The sequence below is a fragment of the Pagrus pagrus genome (genome assembly GCF_965226575.1).
Source record: "Pagrus pagrus genome assembly, chromosome: 9".
Classification (NCBI taxonomy): domain Eukaryota; kingdom Metazoa; phylum Chordata; class Actinopteri; order Spariformes; family Sparidae; genus Pagrus; species Pagrus pagrus.
In genome coordinates, this window is record NC_140193.1 from 6,373,336 (window position 1) to 6,391,607 (window position 18,272).

General features: G+C 42.8%; 2 protein-coding genes across 7 annotated transcripts in view; both read right to left on the minus strand.

The window, feature by feature from the left end:
* Positions 1 to 906: 906 nt before the first annotated feature.
* LOC311262869 (SPEG neighbor protein-like) lies at positions 907 to 2,330 on the minus strand (the record flags this gene model as incomplete). Its single annotated transcript, XM_084362620.1, has 5 exons — positions 907 to 1,113; positions 1,211 to 1,352; positions 1,466 to 1,773; positions 1,906 to 2,012; positions 2,313 to 2,330. The coding sequence occupies 5 exons, from the start codon at positions 2,328 to 2,330 to the stop codon at positions 975 to 977; spliced, it is 714 nt and encodes a 237-aa protein (XP_084218746.1). The 3' UTR covers positions 907 to 974.
* A 2,172-nt stretch (positions 2,331 to 4,502) lies between these two features.
* Positions 4,503 to 18,272, minus strand: part of spegb (striated muscle enriched protein kinase b) — a 38,263-nt gene continuing 24,493 nt past the window's right edge. For 5 of the 6 annotated variants that reach the window (XM_084362850.1, XM_084362848.1, XM_084362849.1 and 2 more), the window contains exons 30-41: positions 15,493 to 18,217; positions 15,224 to 15,373; positions 14,326 to 14,442; positions 13,790 to 13,957; positions 13,481 to 13,603; positions 12,277 to 12,441; positions 11,303 to 12,095; positions 10,940 to 11,179; positions 10,576 to 10,799; positions 9,057 to 9,132; positions 8,623 to 8,772; positions 4,503 to 8,273 (exon numbers count right to left, since the gene is read on the minus strand). In XM_084362850.1, coding sequence (XP_084218976.1) covers positions 8,018 to 8,273; positions 8,623 to 8,772; positions 9,057 to 9,132; positions 10,576 to 10,799; positions 10,940 to 11,179; positions 11,303 to 12,095; positions 12,277 to 12,441; positions 13,481 to 13,603; positions 13,790 to 13,957; positions 14,326 to 14,442; positions 15,224 to 15,373; positions 15,493 to 18,217 — 5,187 coding nt within the window. In that variant the 3' untranslated portion in view covers positions 4,503 to 8,017. The remainder of the gene's footprint in view (positions 8,274 to 8,622; positions 8,773 to 9,056; positions 9,133 to 10,575; positions 10,800 to 10,939; positions 11,180 to 11,302; positions 12,096 to 12,276; positions 12,442 to 13,480; positions 13,604 to 13,789; positions 13,958 to 14,325; positions 14,443 to 15,223; positions 15,374 to 15,492; positions 18,218 to 18,272) is intronic. The other variant, XM_084362851.1, reaches the window with a different exon arrangement.

Consider the following 18,272-nt stretch of genomic DNA (forward strand, 5'->3'; position numbering starts at 1 on the left):
GGGACCTTCATGGCCGGCTACACAATGGATGGATGGGGAAAATGGAGAGTCTTGTGCCTTGCCGTAATGGATATAGAGGACGTTGAGGACGTGTACATATTCACGTTCATGACAATCGGAATGCTCTCCCTGGGATATGGAATGTTCATGCTACTTCGGAAGCTGAGAAAGATCGCTGCCGAGCAGACCAGTGTGAGGGCTGACAACGCCAAAACTCGGAGTGCTGTGGTGGAGATGCGATCTGGCATCTCCACAATGTGCGAGTACATGGGAAAGATGCGAGCAGACGTGGCTTCTAACCAAGAGGTCTTGGTGAAGCTAAGCGCGGCGAAAGCTACAGAAGAGATGGATGAATAAAGACGGCAATACTGGCTCTCACACCATCCCAGTTAACAACCAAATAACTGAAACTAACCTATATCGATTGGATCACCTTATGACTGTGTTACACTCCAGGCAACAAGTAGAGACTGTTGTTCACTCATGATGGACCAATATAGACACTGTGCAGACACACACGTAGTCTGTTGACTGTCTAGAGCTGGACTGCAGCTCTGTTCACTGCATGCTGCTGTAACATGTACGTCAAAATACAAAAGAAATATAACTTGTGGAAATAATGTATTCTGTGGGCAACGGGGGCGGGACTAGATAAGCATCTGCTTCTCCCGCTTTCCCTTTCGGCCATGTGTACTACCTGATTTTTAACTAAGATGATGTGTGATGATGACTGTCTAATAACATGCCGAAATAAATAAATAAATAAATAAAAAATAAATAAACAAACCTCTCATCCAGATGTTAAATGAAAAGATGGTTGATATCACAATATAACATGGTTTCATCATCGACTAAAAAAGACAAAAAACACTCAAACAAGGTGACGGAAAGAAAGTCCACTTTTTATTATGAGCTTGATTAAAGTTATATACAGGTTGTCACACAGCATTAATACAGTATATCGTCAGAGGACTTCAGAGGATGTCGACCCGAGCGAAGGACTGATCCGTGCCCAGGTTGTTCTCCACAAACACCTCGTACTTCCCGGCGTCGGACAACTTTGCATTTTTGATGGTCAGGATTGTGTTGGTGTCTCCGATATCAAAGAAAACCCTGAAAGACATTTGAAGCACCTTCATCAGCACAATTTGTTATACATGCCTCCCTTAGAGTTATTAAGTAATACAGCATTCCTCTTAGGAGAGCCCACCTGTCGTCTTCTTCAATGTCGTCTCCATCTTTGAGCCAGGCAACGTCCGGAGGAGGCTCCCCACTTATTTCAGCCTTCAGCACCACCGTTGTGCCTCTCTTGGCCTTGAGGTTGTCTGGACCTTTGGAAACCTTAGCAGGGACTGTGAGAACATTATGCAAATACAGTGATATTGGATATTGTCTCAAAGATAAAGATCTACGAGACAGATGCTTCAAAACAGGAGCAGACAGTATAGAAACAAGACCTACACACCTTCCACTAGAATACAAGCAGATCCTCGTGTTTCTCCAAACGGGTTTTTAATGGTAACACTGTATTTTCCCAGATCAGCCAGAACCCCATCTCGAACCACGAGCGCCACGAAATCTGGGTCCTCAAACACGTAGCGGTACTTCGGGCCGTCCTTCAGCTCTTTGCCGTCCTTGTACCAGACGATGAAAGGGTCGGGGAAGGCGCTGACCCTGCACTCCAGCTTTGCGGCGCTGCCCTCGACGAGAACCACGTCTTTGAGATCCTGCAGGATCTTCGGAGGGCCTTTCTCCCTCAGCTCTTTACGCGACCTGAATGAGAAACACAGGAATATATGAATTACTCCCTAGTATTGGTAAAAAACGAGTACTGGTTGGGCTCTACTCTGCTCAAAAGGCAGCTGAATATCAATGACACCAGGAACACATTGGACATTTTGGTACCTGTGGCCTCGATAGGATGCTTGGATTCGGATGGCTGCCTCTTGGACCTGAGGATCGTTGATGTTCAGAGTGCACCCAGGAGGGGGTGCAGCCTTCACCTTGGATATCTGCAGTGGTCAGAGCAGTTAGCAGAACATGCTATACAGCGTATTAAAAGTTAGCCATCATTAATTTAGTAAATGACACCTTTGCTTTTTTTTTTTTACTGTGACATGTCAATATTTCTTCTGTGAAAAAGTCCTGTCATACAACGTAGCGTCTCAGTTCCTACCTCGGAGATCCTCTCGAAGCTGCACCCTTCAGATCCACTCCAGAGTCAGCAAACCTTAAAGACTTCATGCTTTATATGTGGAGGTCAGGAGGAGTCTTGTAGGTCCTCCAGGATCAGGCTGGAAAAACTCATTAACCAGACCTTCCCCTCCCATTATGGATATTAAGACGATGACGAGACTGATTGAAGATGTGCGACAAATGTTACAGAGATCCTCTCCGTCCTTATAAAGCCTCCATATCAAATACTCCTGTGATTTCTTGGAGCAGTTAATAGTCGTGGTCGTGGTTGAAATGTGAGTCATCCCCGGTGAAAATACACACATGATTGTTGGTCGTAGGGGACATGTGGACGGGAGTGGCCTTAGACTGACCTCAGAACTTTCTCTGTGTGTGTTTACATGCGATCTTACGGAAGCATATTGCTGCCACACCAGCAAAAATAAAAATTGATCAGTATCATGAAATAACGTGATACTTATCATGAAATAACGTGATATTTATCATGAAATAACGTGATATTTATCATGAAATAACGTGAAACTTATCATGAAATAACGTGATATTTATCATGAAATAACGTGATATTTATCATGAAATAACGTGAAACTTATCATGAAATAACGTAATAAATAATGGTCTCGGACGGAGGTAGTCCCCGCATGATCTACTTCCGGTTGTGAACCGCCAGTGGTCTTCAGCAATGAACTCGCATCACCATGGCCCAAAACACGGATGTTTACGGAAGCATGAGAGGCACTCCTCTGGTACACTGGATTTCGTAAAAATATGAAAAGTGGGGTAACATCCGTGTTTTGGGCCATGGTGATGCGAATTCATTGCTGAAGACCACTGGCGGTTCACAACCGGAAGTAGATCATGCGGGGACTACCTCCGTCCGAGACCATTATTTAGCATGTTATTTCATGATAAGTGTAGTATATTGATACTATAATTGCATTGCTGATATATGTTACACAGTTTGTGTTTAACCACCGCCATCTAGTGGTCTTTTGGTAATACAGCAATACCTGGGTTTACTGTTTTTGTGTTGTCTGAGAACTGCAATAAAGAAGGCAGACGTTTGCAAGTAGGCTCCGTGTTCAGTATCTGTCATGGATATATTAACAGTGTTATATAGGCAAAGCTATCACAATAAGTTTCACGTTATTTCATGATAAATATCAAGTTATTTCATGATAAGTATCACGTTATTTCATGATAAGTATCACGTTCTTTCATGATAAATATCACGTTATTTCATGATAAATATCACGTTATTTCACGATAAGTATCACGTTATTTCATGATACTGATCAATTTTTATTTTTGCTGGTGTGGCAGCAATACGCTTCCGTACGATCTAGTGTCTCATCAAGTCCAATCTTTTGTGTTAATCAGCTTCTAGCACCAAAGAGTGAAATTAGTCAGTTTTATAACATTGTAAATTCAGAGCATTGTTATAAAAAGTACCCAAAAGTCATACTTGAGTGACCATGATAAAATATTACTTAGTAAAAGTGACAGTGTGAGTCAAACGCTTTAAAGGTGCAATATGTAAGAGTTGACCACTTGGAAAATTCATGCTCCCAACAAAGAAATCGTTAACTGTAGCTGCTGTTAGCTCTTTAGCTCAGTTAGCAGTGCAGCTAGCTGTCCGGATTGGGAGCTAGGAGCACTGGGGGAGTGTTGGGTCTTGTTTACACGGCTAGCACAGGAGCTGGTTAGCATGCCATCAACGTCAGAACTGTTACTGTTACTATTAATAACTACTAATACTTATATAGCTGCTAATAACTAACAACTACCAATTTTATATTTAAAGGAATATTCTTACATATTGCACCTTTAAGTATCGGACATTAAATGCTAAAGGTAAGCATCAAAAGTACATGTAAATGTCAATTCTAGATACATTTACATGAATGTATATACTTTATACTATCAGACGTGATATTCAGCATTTTTGTGATTATTGTAATCAGTGTTTAATTAATTTGATTGCTGTTAAATTGAATTCATTTTAAAAAAGCATCACTTTGGCTCTGATGCAACACACACTCTGCAAAGTAACTAGTAACTAAAGTTGCCAAAAAAATAGAGTGGAGTAAAAAAGTACAATGTTTACCTCCAAAATGTGGAAAATGGAAATACTCAAGTAAAGTACTGATACCTCAAAATGTACAGAACTTGAGTAAAAATACTTAGTTACATTTCATCACTGGTTATTAACACATTCTTAACAATTATACATGTAACAAACAATTCGTAACCCTCGCACCAGGTTTTCATCCTCTGTAACAACAAACAGCTTCACTGCGTTCACATCTTTGTCATGTTTCCTTTATTTGTTCATAGCCTTTAACAGCTGTCATGCCTTTTTCCATGCCGGATTCAGAAATTTCACAAAATAAAAAGCAGAAGCTATAACAAATACAGTCACTCAATAAATAAACAAAGTTTTGCGCAAACACACACACACACACGAAGCCGTCACATTCATATAATCAAAATAAAGAACTTGTCGTTCGTTGAACAAACTATTTTCTCTGTGGGTCTAATATCCATCACGAGGCACCGCAACACATGCCACAAAATACGGCGTAGGTTTTTTTTTTTTATTAAATACAAAATGTGGAGCGTTCAACATCTTCTTCAAAACCCTGTTTGTTTTTCATCTCGTACGACTAAAGAACAAAAATATATTGCACAGACGTTTAGAAATTCAATGCGACGTTGCATTCTCATGCTGATCTTGCATGTGTTCATTCAGATTTTAAAAACAGCTCCCTCTGAGAGACGCAGAGCTGCAGGAGAGGGCAGTATTTCATCTAGCAGTAGCATTAGAATATATAGAAGTAGTAAAATAATCTCATAGAATAACCAACAATCTCTGTCAGTCAATGCACAGATTGATTTGATGATGGTGTTTCTGAATATCATCTCGTCAGCGTCTGACTATGACCTCTTGATGACCTCTTTTATTAAAAATAAATCAGAAATGACACTCTGTGTGTGTGTGAAGTGTGAAAATCTGTACTTGATATCGACACACGTGACAGTAAAAATGATCAAAGGTGATCAAAAATAATCTGACATTTGTGCAAATGTTTCACATGCTGGTCTTAAAAAGTGAAAAGAAACAAAGAAGTACAACTTATATCTACTGTAAGATAACGAGGAGAGATCAAACCATCCATGTGATGTTGAAGCAGATGTACTGGGAGGATAAACTTCTGTATATATCTTATATAATAAACACATCTGGAAACTCTAAACTACATAGTTCTTTATTCAGTGTATTCATCTTTTGCATATGACTAAACTGAGAAACGTAAATAACTTTTAAACACTGTTAAACCACTGAGTCGTGTTCAACTTTTAACCAGGGACAAGTTTCAGTATGTGTCCAACTGCAGTCTTCAATCGTGTCCTCGAAAATGAAAGTTAAGAGTTTTATGGGACTAAAACCAGAGAGAACAAAAATAAACAAAAATAAAAAGTTTGAGAGGCATGTGTCCTCTTATCTACGTCATCTTGACGATGAACATGTACCTATTTTGATTTCTGTTATTTTATTGATTGATTAAAACCGTATTTGGACAGGACTGGTATCACCAGGGGACAAAATCATCACCTCACGTTTGTGTTTTGTGAGGCGCATTTACTCTGATGTACTGACATAATCTCCTGGATATGATGTCGAGGCTCTCATATCCAAGTGTCTGTTCTTCAGCAGCCACATTATTAAGTTGATTTGCCAATTTTCTGCATGTGCTAGAAGCATAAATACACATTTCCAGCTCATTTAGATCAAGCAAAAGTTGCTTTATAGCTGTACTTTTCCTCCTAACTGTCCCTGCCACTCATTTTAAATGCCAATATAGCCAATTTCACAGTGTAGCTGTTAACTGCTGCTCATATATTATGAACTGTGATCAAATTTCTTACTTCAGATGTAAAAAAAAAAAAATACAATCCCTAATCACAGAGATGCCGATTCAAAGAGACTAACATGACCTCGGTGTTTGGTGAAATATGGTAGTTATATGGTTTAAATTACGGACATGGCAGATTTACACAGGATTAAGATCACAGATTCAATCACAGATTAAGATTAAGACGTCTGCAATTATTAAAAATGACCAGAGCTCCCCAGGTAATACTAGTCCTGTGCGAACAGGGCTGAAGAGGTACAGACAGAGGTATAGAAAATGGAATAAGAGCGTCTCTTATTTACAAATTAAGATTTTAACATCTATGATTTTATGCTCTGTACAGTCTGCAGGGGCAACAGTCTTGCATATGTATTTAATTCATGTGTTGATCACTGTGTACAGCGTCCTGTGAGCTTCTGTGGGCTGGAAACCAAACAGGCGTTTGACACTTCATCTTAAGGGAATAAATAAATAATCAATTATAATATAATTATAACCGTTTTAAATCTTACTTCACTTTATTTATAAAAAGTTCTGCCATTTAAAAACTATAATTTATATAAACCAAATGAAGCAAAACCTTTTTTTCAAAGCTGTTAGCGATTGAAAATTACAGCTAAAATAAGAACTAATACACTCAGTAACGTCTCAATAAACATCCTATCAATGAATTAAAGAGGCTATTTTCTAATGCTGACTACTGCTGACTGGTTAAGGGCACTTGGGGGCACCCCAGGATCACCAGTGGGTTTTCTAAAGGGATTCATATCACCACTAACCCCCTGAATAATCTGACATTTAATGACTGACTGACTCAGCACACTTGTAAATCTCATTTTCTCTAACAGGCTAATCACGCTGGATCCTTTACGCCGGGCTGAGTGGAGGAGTTTCGTTTACCTGGAAGCCAATGTGGTGGTTGTTAGCTTATTTGTGCTGAAGGAACTAGCGCCTGCCAGGCAGCTACGACCGTGACAGTCCCGCATGGAGCCACTTGTGCTGTCAACATCGTTTCTCAGAGCAGAAATGATGGCCTGAAAAAACAATCAGTTCTGCCCTTGAGAGTGAGAGAATCATTACTATCCTATTAAGTAACATTAGGGAAGAAATCTGTGCTGATTGTAAGAGTGCTTTTTCTAGTAGCCCTTGTAGAGAATCCTCCGATGTTTCCTCTCAACTCAAAAAACTCAAAACAAAAAAGGAGCTTGAACTGGAACTGCTACAATCCTGACAATCACTGAGATGCTACAGCAGTATAAAAACTCAGGTGCTGTAGCACGACTAACTGCTTTGATTCTTACGTTTACGGAGAGAAAGATGTAGCATTCAAGGCTGGCCTTCGTCAAGGACGCAGAATTAGACGTCGTAGACTGTAAATCTGGTCAGGAAACAGGTGGCTATGGTTGTATAGACTGATTAAGTGGAGGTGTAGCAATCGTTTAAACACTCTTTGTTTTGAAATGGTGCTAAATATTCATAATCTTGGAGCAACTTGAATGAAACAGTAATTTTAGGCCTTTCATGGTATTCGCTTGTGTCCCCTCTAATGACTGTAGAGTTGACGGTAAGAAAGGAAGTCGTTTATCCAAAACGTATGCAAAGTTACAAACCTTGAGGTACTAGCTAGAAGACAACATTCCGCCTTGTATGAACAAAGGTCCACCGTATAAAAAAAATGCACTCAGGCTCTTGTAAGTAAGAGTTCCCTTCGGTGTGAAAGATTTCTTTTCGATTCTCTCTCAGAACCAGAAAAGAGAAAAGACGTCTCTGTAGATCACAGCCGCTGCTGGTTTCTTGAGTTTCTCTTTTTTCTTCCGACCAAGTTCGACAACTCAAACCTGAAGGGACCGCCTCAACGTCTTGTCCTGCAGTCCCCGCCCAACTGGTGTGTAGGAAGCCTGTGTTCACTGGGCGACAGGTGTGGTGGGTGAAGTTGGCACATTCGGCGTGGCGGGGCTGGTGGGGGTTTGTGGCGAGCTCTGGTAGGACCGCAGGAGAACTTTGTGCTTGGTGGCCACCACCTCCCGCCTACGCTGCTGTTCGGCCAAGAAATCCTTGAGACGGGTGGTTGTGAAGGTGAGAGTCTGCCTGCGGAGGCGCATCAGGTAGGCATCTTGAAGCCAGGAGTTGTTGAAGCAGTCCTTAATGGAGGGACGGGCCCTGTTGAAGACCGGACAGTGAGGATGTTAGAGGGACGTATGCATGGTGTGGTGCAGTGACCGTCCTGTAGCCGTGTCTTGCTTGAACTATTAGCTACACTGCTGCCCTGCCCCCCACGACGGGGTAATACTATTGGACAAATACTTCTTTAAGTACTATTATGTCAGGACATGCCAAGGCTAGCTGGTTAGCATGCTAACTTCAGTGGATATTTCAGCAACACAATACACAGATGTTTGTGAAATCACGTCAAAACTTTCTCTACACATTTCTTCACATTTTGAATGTTTCATAATATAATACAAGCAATATCTGACATATTAGATCTATAAGTTAATGTTCATCTTACCATGGGTAGCTACAGAGGATCTTCTTAAGAAACAGAGAGGCACTTTGGGACACATTCTGGTAGAGTTTAGAGAGGTCAAACTTTGCCGCCTGGATCCTGGCTTCAGTCTCCTGAGGATCAATTTCAACGAAAGGCGACCTGCCGCTCAACCTGGAAGATCCGGGGGAAGATATGAAACTCACAAAAGATCCCTCAAAACATATGAACAATGCAAAATAATATCTGAGAAGGTTTGTTAGGTTAGTAGTGAATTAATTCAATATTACAAGAGCAGCGAGATGTAAAATCACAGCATAAGGGAAAATACCTGAAATCTGAAATGCGAATGCAGCAGACAAATTGCTCAATCATAAGCTTCATTTCACATAAAGAACACTATTACATTGCTATTTAAAGAGGGCTTGCTGGGTGGAAGCTGTGAAAGCAGAACTCACATGATGAAAGTTAGTACGCCCACGCTCCAGATGTCAGCTGGAGGGCCAACAACGTCCCCTTTCAACATCTCCGGAGCTGCAGGGAGAAGAAAGGAACAACGCACAGCCGTCATTGTTTTGTACAGAACTTTGATTTCATCTGAAAATGTTCTTTGTAACAACACAAACAACGGTTTTATTATTAATTAGCTGTGAGGGCATGTGTCGCTTTTTAAAATGTGTGAATGCGTAGTTAGATTGTAACTCTCCTGTGTTTCAGATGCTGGTGCACGCCCACAAAGAGAACAGTTACATAAACCGTCGATATCAGCAAATAACATGAGAAGATCTGTATCAATACAATATATCAACAAAGAGGAAGATCTTTCGGTTGCGCTCTATAAAGTGTGCTTTGTTTCGTTTTCTTTATAACAAAAGAGCAAAGTAAAGATTTGCACTGAAAGGTTCAAAAAGTTATATTTAATTAATCAAAATGGCTGTAATAAAATGTTGAATAAAAATCTAAAGTCAGTTCTACTGTTTTAATCCTTTAAGAGACTTAACTTAACACCATCGGTTACTTCCATTAAACACATTTCTATTGAAATGTATAACACTTGTGATTGTTTAAAGGTGCAATATGTGAGAATTGGCCACCTGTCAGGTTCACACTCACACTGGGACCACACCAATAACTGCTGTTAACTGTAGCTGCCTACTAGCCGACTGCGTGTAGGTGTTCTACTATCGGACTATTACCTTGTGAGGTAAAAGGTGGTGAGGGGCTAGCTGGTTAGCGTGCTAACTTGAGAAGACATCTCTGTACCCCAACACATAGATGTCTTTGACAAGTTATCAACACTGTTATTTGATCACATTCTGTTTTTTGATGGTTCAATCTAAAAATCTTAGCTATTGCACCTTTAATTTAGTGTCTGTGTCACAATTAAGTTTGTCTTAATCTTGTGCGTGTTTTATCGTGTCCCTCTTGTAAAAATAGATCTTGACGTTAATGAAACTTGCTGAGTAATTAAAGTTTTGGTAACTCACGGATAAAGTAAATACAGGAATAAAAGCGACTTGATTTTCTGGTCACAGCTTGTTGTCCGAATCGTCAGGCTAATATGTGTTAGCAAAGAGTTGCTTAATTTTACATCCAGCAGATACTGATACTGTCGTGTTTCCATCCACCTGGTGAATATTAATGCCATACATCGCTCCCCTTTTAGCTCTGTTTTGGTCTCAACCAACTCTTAAAGGAAATATCTGGCTCTTAAGATGCTAAATGTCTGACATTTGGTGCAGGGCAGGTAGCTCACAGTCGGTTCATTAGGGATTTTTCTGTGTGATCAGAAACACCACTAATGAGACCCGTGAACTGAATAAAATCAATAAAGTTGCAGGCCGTAAAACTACAATAATGAGCTGAAAGATAGCAAAAAGCTGCAGTCGGGTGATCATTTTAACATTACACACAGTCATCTGATCAATTGTTAACACAAGAATTTAGATTAGAGCCGCTTTAAAACAGGACTCTTACACATGTACTCCAGTGTTCCAATAGGAGGGCTGAACTGCTTCAGGAAGAGTGGGTTGTAAGTCTGAGCGCTGCCAAAATCAATGATCTTGATGACGTTCATGTAGGTGACGATGACGTTCTCTGGCTTGATGTCCAGGTGGAGGATGCGCCGGGTATGGAGGTAATCCAGACCCTGGAGGATCTGCACAATGTAGGTCACCACGTCATCCTCGGAGTAACGGAACCTGAAACACACCAGAAAATGAAAAACAGCTTGTTAGAGGAGAGCTCCAGGATGAATATTTGAAGTCAGTGTTAATAAGAAACCACGTAATGATTTCACATCAGACAAACCAGCTCAACAAGTGCAGCTGTTTGGCTTCACCTGTCTATGAGGCTGAAGAGCAGCTCCTTCCCACTGCAGTACTCGGAGATGAGGACCAGGTAGCGCGGCGTGACGTACGCCTCGTGCAGAGCCATGATCCTCTCATGATGAAGAGACTTGAGGATGTCGTACTCCTGCAGCACATCCTGCTTGCTGTCTGCCTCATACGGGACAATCTTGGCCATGAAGAGGTTGCCTGTGGCGTTTTCTCGGCACTCGCGGATCACACCGAACCGACCCCTGCGTGCGATAAAGAAGAAGTCAATACACCCCTGTCCACTGAGTAAAAAGAGCGAAGAGAGAGCCGTAATCATGTACAAAATGAACAACAACATACAGTTTTGGGGGGGATTTTATCGTTACCTTGCTTTCTCATCCATAAAGGTGTAAGGCTTCTGTGGAACTCCCTGGCGTAGAGATCCCTCTCCGGGCTTTCCCAGCGGCGTCCTGCGTCCCGAAGGTGTAGCTCGTCCTGACGGTGTGATCCGCCCGGACGGGGTACTCCGGCTGTCCCCTCCCTGCAGCACAGGGCTCAAGCTCTGCACCACCACCACGGGCTGTGTGATGGTCACAGTAGTGACTGAAGGGGTGGTGGTCGTCGGAGTGGAACTGGGTTGAGAAGGCGGCGTAACACGAGCGGTCGCAGTTGGCTTGTACATGGGAACGGATGAAATAGGCTTCCCGATGACGGGTGCCGGTGGTGACACAGGAGAAGGAGGTTTGGTGATTATAGTGGGGACCAGGCTTATTGGACTGTGAGGTTTGGGTGGCACAACAGGCGGAGGCGCCAACTTGTTCTTAGGTTTGCTCATACTGATGCTAAGAGTGGTCTTGGCTTTGGCTGGCGGGGCTTGGACAGCGGTGGTGGTGTGAGCAGGAGCTGGTTCTGAGGGGGGAGCTGTAGTAACGGGCGGAGTGACAGCGGGGCGGCTAGCTTCGGCCTGCACTGGGGGTTTGATTGTTACGGGAGAAGCAGATTTAGTCACAGATGGAGCAGGAGCTGAAGTTGCGGGAGGGGTGGGAGTTACTGTGGTGGATTTACCAGGAGCTGGTTTAATGGGAGGCACTTTCATGGATGACATCATCACCACAGGGGCAGGAGGTGTGGTTGCTGGGACAGTCTTCACCACCACAGGAGCGCTGGATTTAGCTGGTTCTGATAAAAAACAAAAGACTTGATATACTGCATACATGCAATGTACAACTAAGACACCTCCCCTTTAACACATTGTGCAGTTAGGTTAAATACAGTACATAAAAATCAGTTCCAACGTACATTATTTTGTACAGCTTTATCTAAAATCAACACATTATCCAATATTTTCCTTTATACATACCTGCAGCATCCATGCTTATGACTTCTGAGAGGTTGCTGTAGGGGCCCTGGCCAGCTTTGTTGACACAAGCCACCCTAAACCTGAAGGCGCCCCCTGCTGGTAAGTCAACCACATTGTAATAACAGTCTGCCACCCCTGTAGCCACGATCAACCAGTTGGTCTCACCTGGGGGAGGAAAAATAACATCAGTATGTTATTTCAAGACACAGTTTATAGTGTTATTATATCACACTTGCCATTATTAGAAATCAAATACACAATATCACTAATCCTCAGCCAGTCTTATTTTTCATATTTATGGGGGTATCAATACTGTAGATTAAACATTTCCATTCGGTTGAGTGTTGGCTCTACAGTAAGCTGTTGAGGCTTATATAATGTATTTATGTTCCAGGCTGGCAGATCTCATCTGCCGTATAGATCACTGCTTCATCTTCACCTGTAGGCCGTGGCCAACATGTTGCCATAGCAACCTTAAGATCATGTTGTATTATTGATGTGCTCTTGTTGATGATGTGAGTTGATGTGCTGCACAGTGAAACATATGTATACCTCCAGTATATATAGCTTGAAGGAATACACAACATATGGTTTGGCAGAACATTATGTGTGGATCTATGTAACCCGTTCAGTCAGACACTGATGGGGGTTCAATCTAAAAAGCATTTTTCCTGGACATCTGATCAGTGTCCTCTCTCTGAAGCTGGGGATACACTGTATGCTTTGAGTCTGTTTCTGACCTGGTTTTTGAGCTGCATGACTCATCTTTTTTTGCTTTGTCAGGCATCGTTTGCCGTGTTGTATACAAAGGGGAAGTGAGGGCCAACCGGTCGCTCTGTTCGAGAATTGCCATGGGACGAATTTCTAACAAGTCAGAAATTTGTGGTCAGCAACAGATTGACCTTTTTTCTCACTGCGCCTACCTAAAGTGGCAAAAACAGTGCCATGGCGACAGGTTTGTTGAGTTGTGGTCCTCAGCAGATGCCTCTCTTTAATGTATCCTCCTCCTATAGCGACTAATATGAGCGCTGATTTCTTTCCTTGTTTTTTCATGCAGTGTGAGCACATAAATCATGAGCTTTTGCTTTATATCGCAGACGATTCACTCGTATAGTATAAGGTAAACAACACTTCAATAATCGTGCAGTGTGTGCCCAGCTTAAAAACTGAATAAAACATTAAATCACTGTTAGTAAACACTGACCCTCTGCTCTCCTCTCCAGAGAGTATGTGCACGGGGCCATTGTGTCTGAAGGCCTCCACAGTACCAAGGCTGTGTTGTTGTACTTCTGAGGTATTTCAGGGGTCCCAGGACGGTTGGGAAGACCTGTAAACACAGAATATATCAGTATGACACTCACATCATCCGTCCTTGGGCTCTTACATGCCCACCAGTTTCTTCCCAGCCAAGACTAGGACATTATTTATTACTCTGTTTATTTATAATATACTGCATATTGCTTCACTGCTTCTCACAGACTGACATAAAAGTCATATATTTATCAGGTCTTACGAGCAAGAGATATCGTGCAGGAGCTAGACACGGTGGCCAGAGGGTTTGTAGCAACGCATTCATAGACCCCTGCATCCTTTTTGGTGGTCTGCATGATCATCAGAAGCTGCCGGCCATCAGGGCAGGCGATCATGTTCATCCTGGCGTCGATCTCCAGGGGCTTCTTATCTGAGGAAACACACATGCATAAATATCGTCATAATGATGGATATATTTAGGTTAAAAGTGCTTATTATAAGTGATAAAGGATGAAAAGAAAGTTCTGTCGAGATTATAAAAACATTCTGTAAGAACACACATAACTGTTTGTTCAATCAGTGCCTTTACTTTATACACTTTATGCAACATCTGTTGTTCTGGTACCATATGTTAGTATACAGCGAGATACAATGTAAGCCATCATTATGTGTCTGCACTCATGCACCCGAGAATAATTATGTAAATTACTGTAATTAGCAAGTGAAGTAAGTCTGATCATCCATCTGTACGACTATTTGTGTGATACTGCCTTATTTACATAATTACATCATCCTTACCTTTCATCCAGGTGATGTGTGGGTGGGGGCTGCCTGCTGGCAAACAGCTGAGTGTGACTGGATCCCCCTCCAGGAGGACGTGATCTCTCAGCTTGATGTGGAATACTGGAGGGAAATCTGGGAGAAAAGCAGATTAAACAACTTATATCAGATGTTATATATATATAGATGGTTAGAATATAGACTGGAAACAAGGAAACAGCTATTCAGGCTCTCTTTGAAGGTAACAAAAGCTTTCTAACAGCAGATGTATTAAGGAGAACTGGATATAGTGTTGGAGGCGGGGCCCTTTCCAAAATAAAATCAAAACACTTCCCGTGGTGAAGAAATTACGCGGATGAATGCATTCTGGGCATGGTCTATGTGCACACTGGAGACCTCCGCCAGCCTTTTCTATACTTTCCAAATGTTATCAGACTGAACAGATTATATTCTGATGGAGAAACGAGTCATTTTGTGGGAGTTATGACACTCAAAAATGTCAATCCATCATTTTGCAGCCACTTCTTTTTCACAGTGAAATCAATGGGACAAAGACTTGGGTGATGTAATTAAAGGGCTTGGCCACTGTGTTTGCTTCGAGGCTTGATGCACTTCCTTGGGGCTCGGGTTTACGTGCCAGACTATTTCTTGGCCGGGAGCAGCCACTTCCTGAAGTATTAGCTGGTTACCTGGCAACCTCACGGTGATGAAGGAGAAGAACAGAGCCACGCTAGCCGTTTCCACTCCTTCTGCTAAGCTAAGCTAACCGGCTGCTGGCTTTTGCCTCACATTTAATGGACTGATTTAAATTTGGTCTTCTTATCTAACCCAAAAGAAGAAAAGGATTCATTGTAACTCTCATTGACACCGTGCAATCACAGTCTCTTCATATGCTGTACACTCTTGCGTGACTTACCAGAAGCCAGTTTGGAGTACTGGCGTGACCGTAGTGAACTACCGTCTCTGGAGATTGCTGTTGGTATGTCAGGCTGTGATACCGTCTTGTCTCGCCTCCCTCTGGTCAGACCCCATCGATCCCAGCGGGATCTGCGCTCAGCCTCCACACCTTTGCAAGCAAGAAAAATCAACCGATCCACAAATCAATCATTATGCATTTAAGATAGCACTCTATAGTCAAACATGGAGTCAAATTTTCAATGAGATGTGTAAGTAATGTCTTCATACCCTTTGATGTGTCGGACTTGAGGCTGGACATAGAGTCTAGAGACTCTGTTGAGGCACCGTTGCTGGCCTGAGATGCCAGCTGGTTCTGAGGGACACTGGGAACCTTTGGACCACGGTTCTCGGACACTGAACGCCGAAGCATGGAAAGAATGGGTGTCCTCTTTGTGTCTTTGTCCTGTGATGCTTTCCTTTCCTCTGAGTAGCTGCGAATTCTTGTGGAGATACCAGCCACTGTTGATTCAATCTTTCTGCGCATTGCCAAGGCCGGCGACTCATAAGGTTTCTTATCCTTTTCATCTTGTTCCGTCACTGCATCACCTCCACCATCCATGCGGGACATCTCTACTTCCTTCTTTTCCTGTGACCCTCTATTGCCGAGGGTCCAAGAAAGCCTACGTCTCGAAGCAAATGAGTCTTCGTCTTTGGTCGTTTCTTCCTTGCGCTCAGCAGACGGAGTTCTCTTCAGGCGCAAAGAGAGCCTTCTCATAAAGCCTTGGTCCTTTTGAGCTTCACGAAGGTCCTGGACTGACTTTGATTTCTCTTCAAGTCTCCTCTGTGATAATTCCAGTGGTGCACCAATTGGCCCAGGTCTGTATATCTCCTCACTTGACTCTGTAGAGTCTGCTTGTGCTTTTTCCTCATTCTTTGACCGTGACAGAAATTTCAGACTTCTCGTCAGGGAAGACTCACGTTTTTTGAAGCGAGCCTCAAAGACCTCTTCAGAGCTAATGTCTTTAAGGTCCATTCCTGGTGGGAGCTCTTGTTGGGATGAGGAATGTGTGACAGTCAATGGTGGACTCGGTTCTTTTGTGATCATTTCAGGCGATGCTACCCTGGAGTATACAGCAGGGTGTTCAGTGGTTGATATGATGACTGGCTTTAGTTGACCAGGTAAGCTGGCAGGTGAGGATGTTGGTAAACCTGTCTCAGTTGAATATGGTGAGGTGGCTGGTACAACAACAGGTGAAGAGGGGCCTAAAGATTCTTCGCTGACAGGCTGAAGTGAAGGGACCATGATGGTCTGCATAATACTGGCATATGCTGAAGTCCTTCCATCTGGAAGAACAACTCGAGAAGGAAGCGAGGGTGGCGCATAAGTTGACAAAACATTTTCTGAGCTATGAGAATATTCTTGTGTTGGTCTGACCATAACAGAGCTTGTGGTTATCATAATGTCAGAAGACTTAGCAGGCTTATTTACTTCTTCTTCAATCTTTTCCTCAGAAACCTTTTCATTTTCTTTAGCGTTTAATTCAGCAACACTGACAATTCTTTCCTCTTCTTCTTTCATAATCTCTTCCTTTACTTCTTCCTCTTTTTCTCTTTCTTCTTCCTCCATTTTTTCCTCTAGTTTAGAGCTCTGAACTGCAAGAGGAGGTGTAGGAATTCTCTGGCCCATGTACTCGGATTCAATCATTGGTTCTTCTGATATGCTCATATCCTTCTCTGAGAAGCCACTTGTGCTCGATCTCTCATCAAAATTGCTATCGGTTGTCAGCCCATCCATCTTTTCATTCATAGCCTCATCAGACTTCGTCTCTTTCTCCATAAATGATTCCTCGCTTTCTGTTTTGGTTGGACTTTCCTGCATCATGGACTCTGGTGTCGGTGGTCTTGGCGAAGGTTCCCTGGGAGTCACTGGACGGGAGTCTAGCCTGATTTGCTCAGTGAGAGATGACATAGATATGGCCTCTTTGAGTCTTCTCTCTTCTACCTGTGCCAAGGGAATCTCCAAGGGAGCTCCTAACCGGCGGTGTAAAGGTATGGGTTCTGAATCACCCTGACTGAAAGATGCAGTTTTGCGCAAAACTTTGGGTTTAGGAACTTCGTCCCTTGCTGAATCACTCGATGCGGCTCTAGTTAGCGGAGGTGGGCCCAAACGAGCAGTACGAGAGTAGCGATCTGAGGATATTGCACGATTTTCATCTCCCATCCCTAATGTTTCCAACAGAGGTCCTCTCAGTCCACTCATCTTCTTGTCCGCAGAGCCACCACGAAGCAGTCGCTGCCTCATCATCTCCAGTTTCAGAGCATAATCTTCTTGACTCATCTTGGCAGTTCCTGGGCTGGTGCTTCTCCTCGGTAGTTCCATAGAGACAGCTTTCTTGAGAACTCTCCTGCCATCCTCTTGGTTTCCTTCTTCGGGTCCCTCCTCGGGTGTAATCCGGAGCAGCAACGCACTGTCCGCTGAGCCTCCACGTCTTAGCTCTCCTCTTCGCCGTCCGCCCTCTGGTTTGTCTGACTCCATGCTTGAACCCCTTCTCAGGGGTTTTCTAGCCATCTCTGACTTTTGCGGCAATTCACCAGGCGATTCTTCATCTGAGGAACCCTTGTCATTGTCCTGGGATGACCTTTTCCGCTGACGGCTTTTACCTGTTGATTCAACCCCCTCTTTTTCCGTTTGTTTTGGCTCGCACTCCATCGCCTCCTGGACTTGAACAGGAGATCCAGACCATTTACTGGTTCCATCCTGCTTTCCCGTTTCCTGCTCACTGGTCTGGATGTCATTCAGCGACTTCCTTGAGCCGGAGAATTCCATGTTAAGCGGCATTGGAATAAATGGCAATTCATCAATGTCTTCATCAGAATCGGAGGATGATGATGGCAAAGGCGAACCTTCTTTAAGGTGCCTGGGTACTGCAATGGAGATGTGGCTGGACGAATCGTTTAGCAACTCAGGTATGGACCTCATGACCATCTTTGATTTATAGCTGATTAGTGAACGCTGTGAAAAAAGAAAATTGATACCATAAAAAAATGGAAAAACATGGCCATTTAAT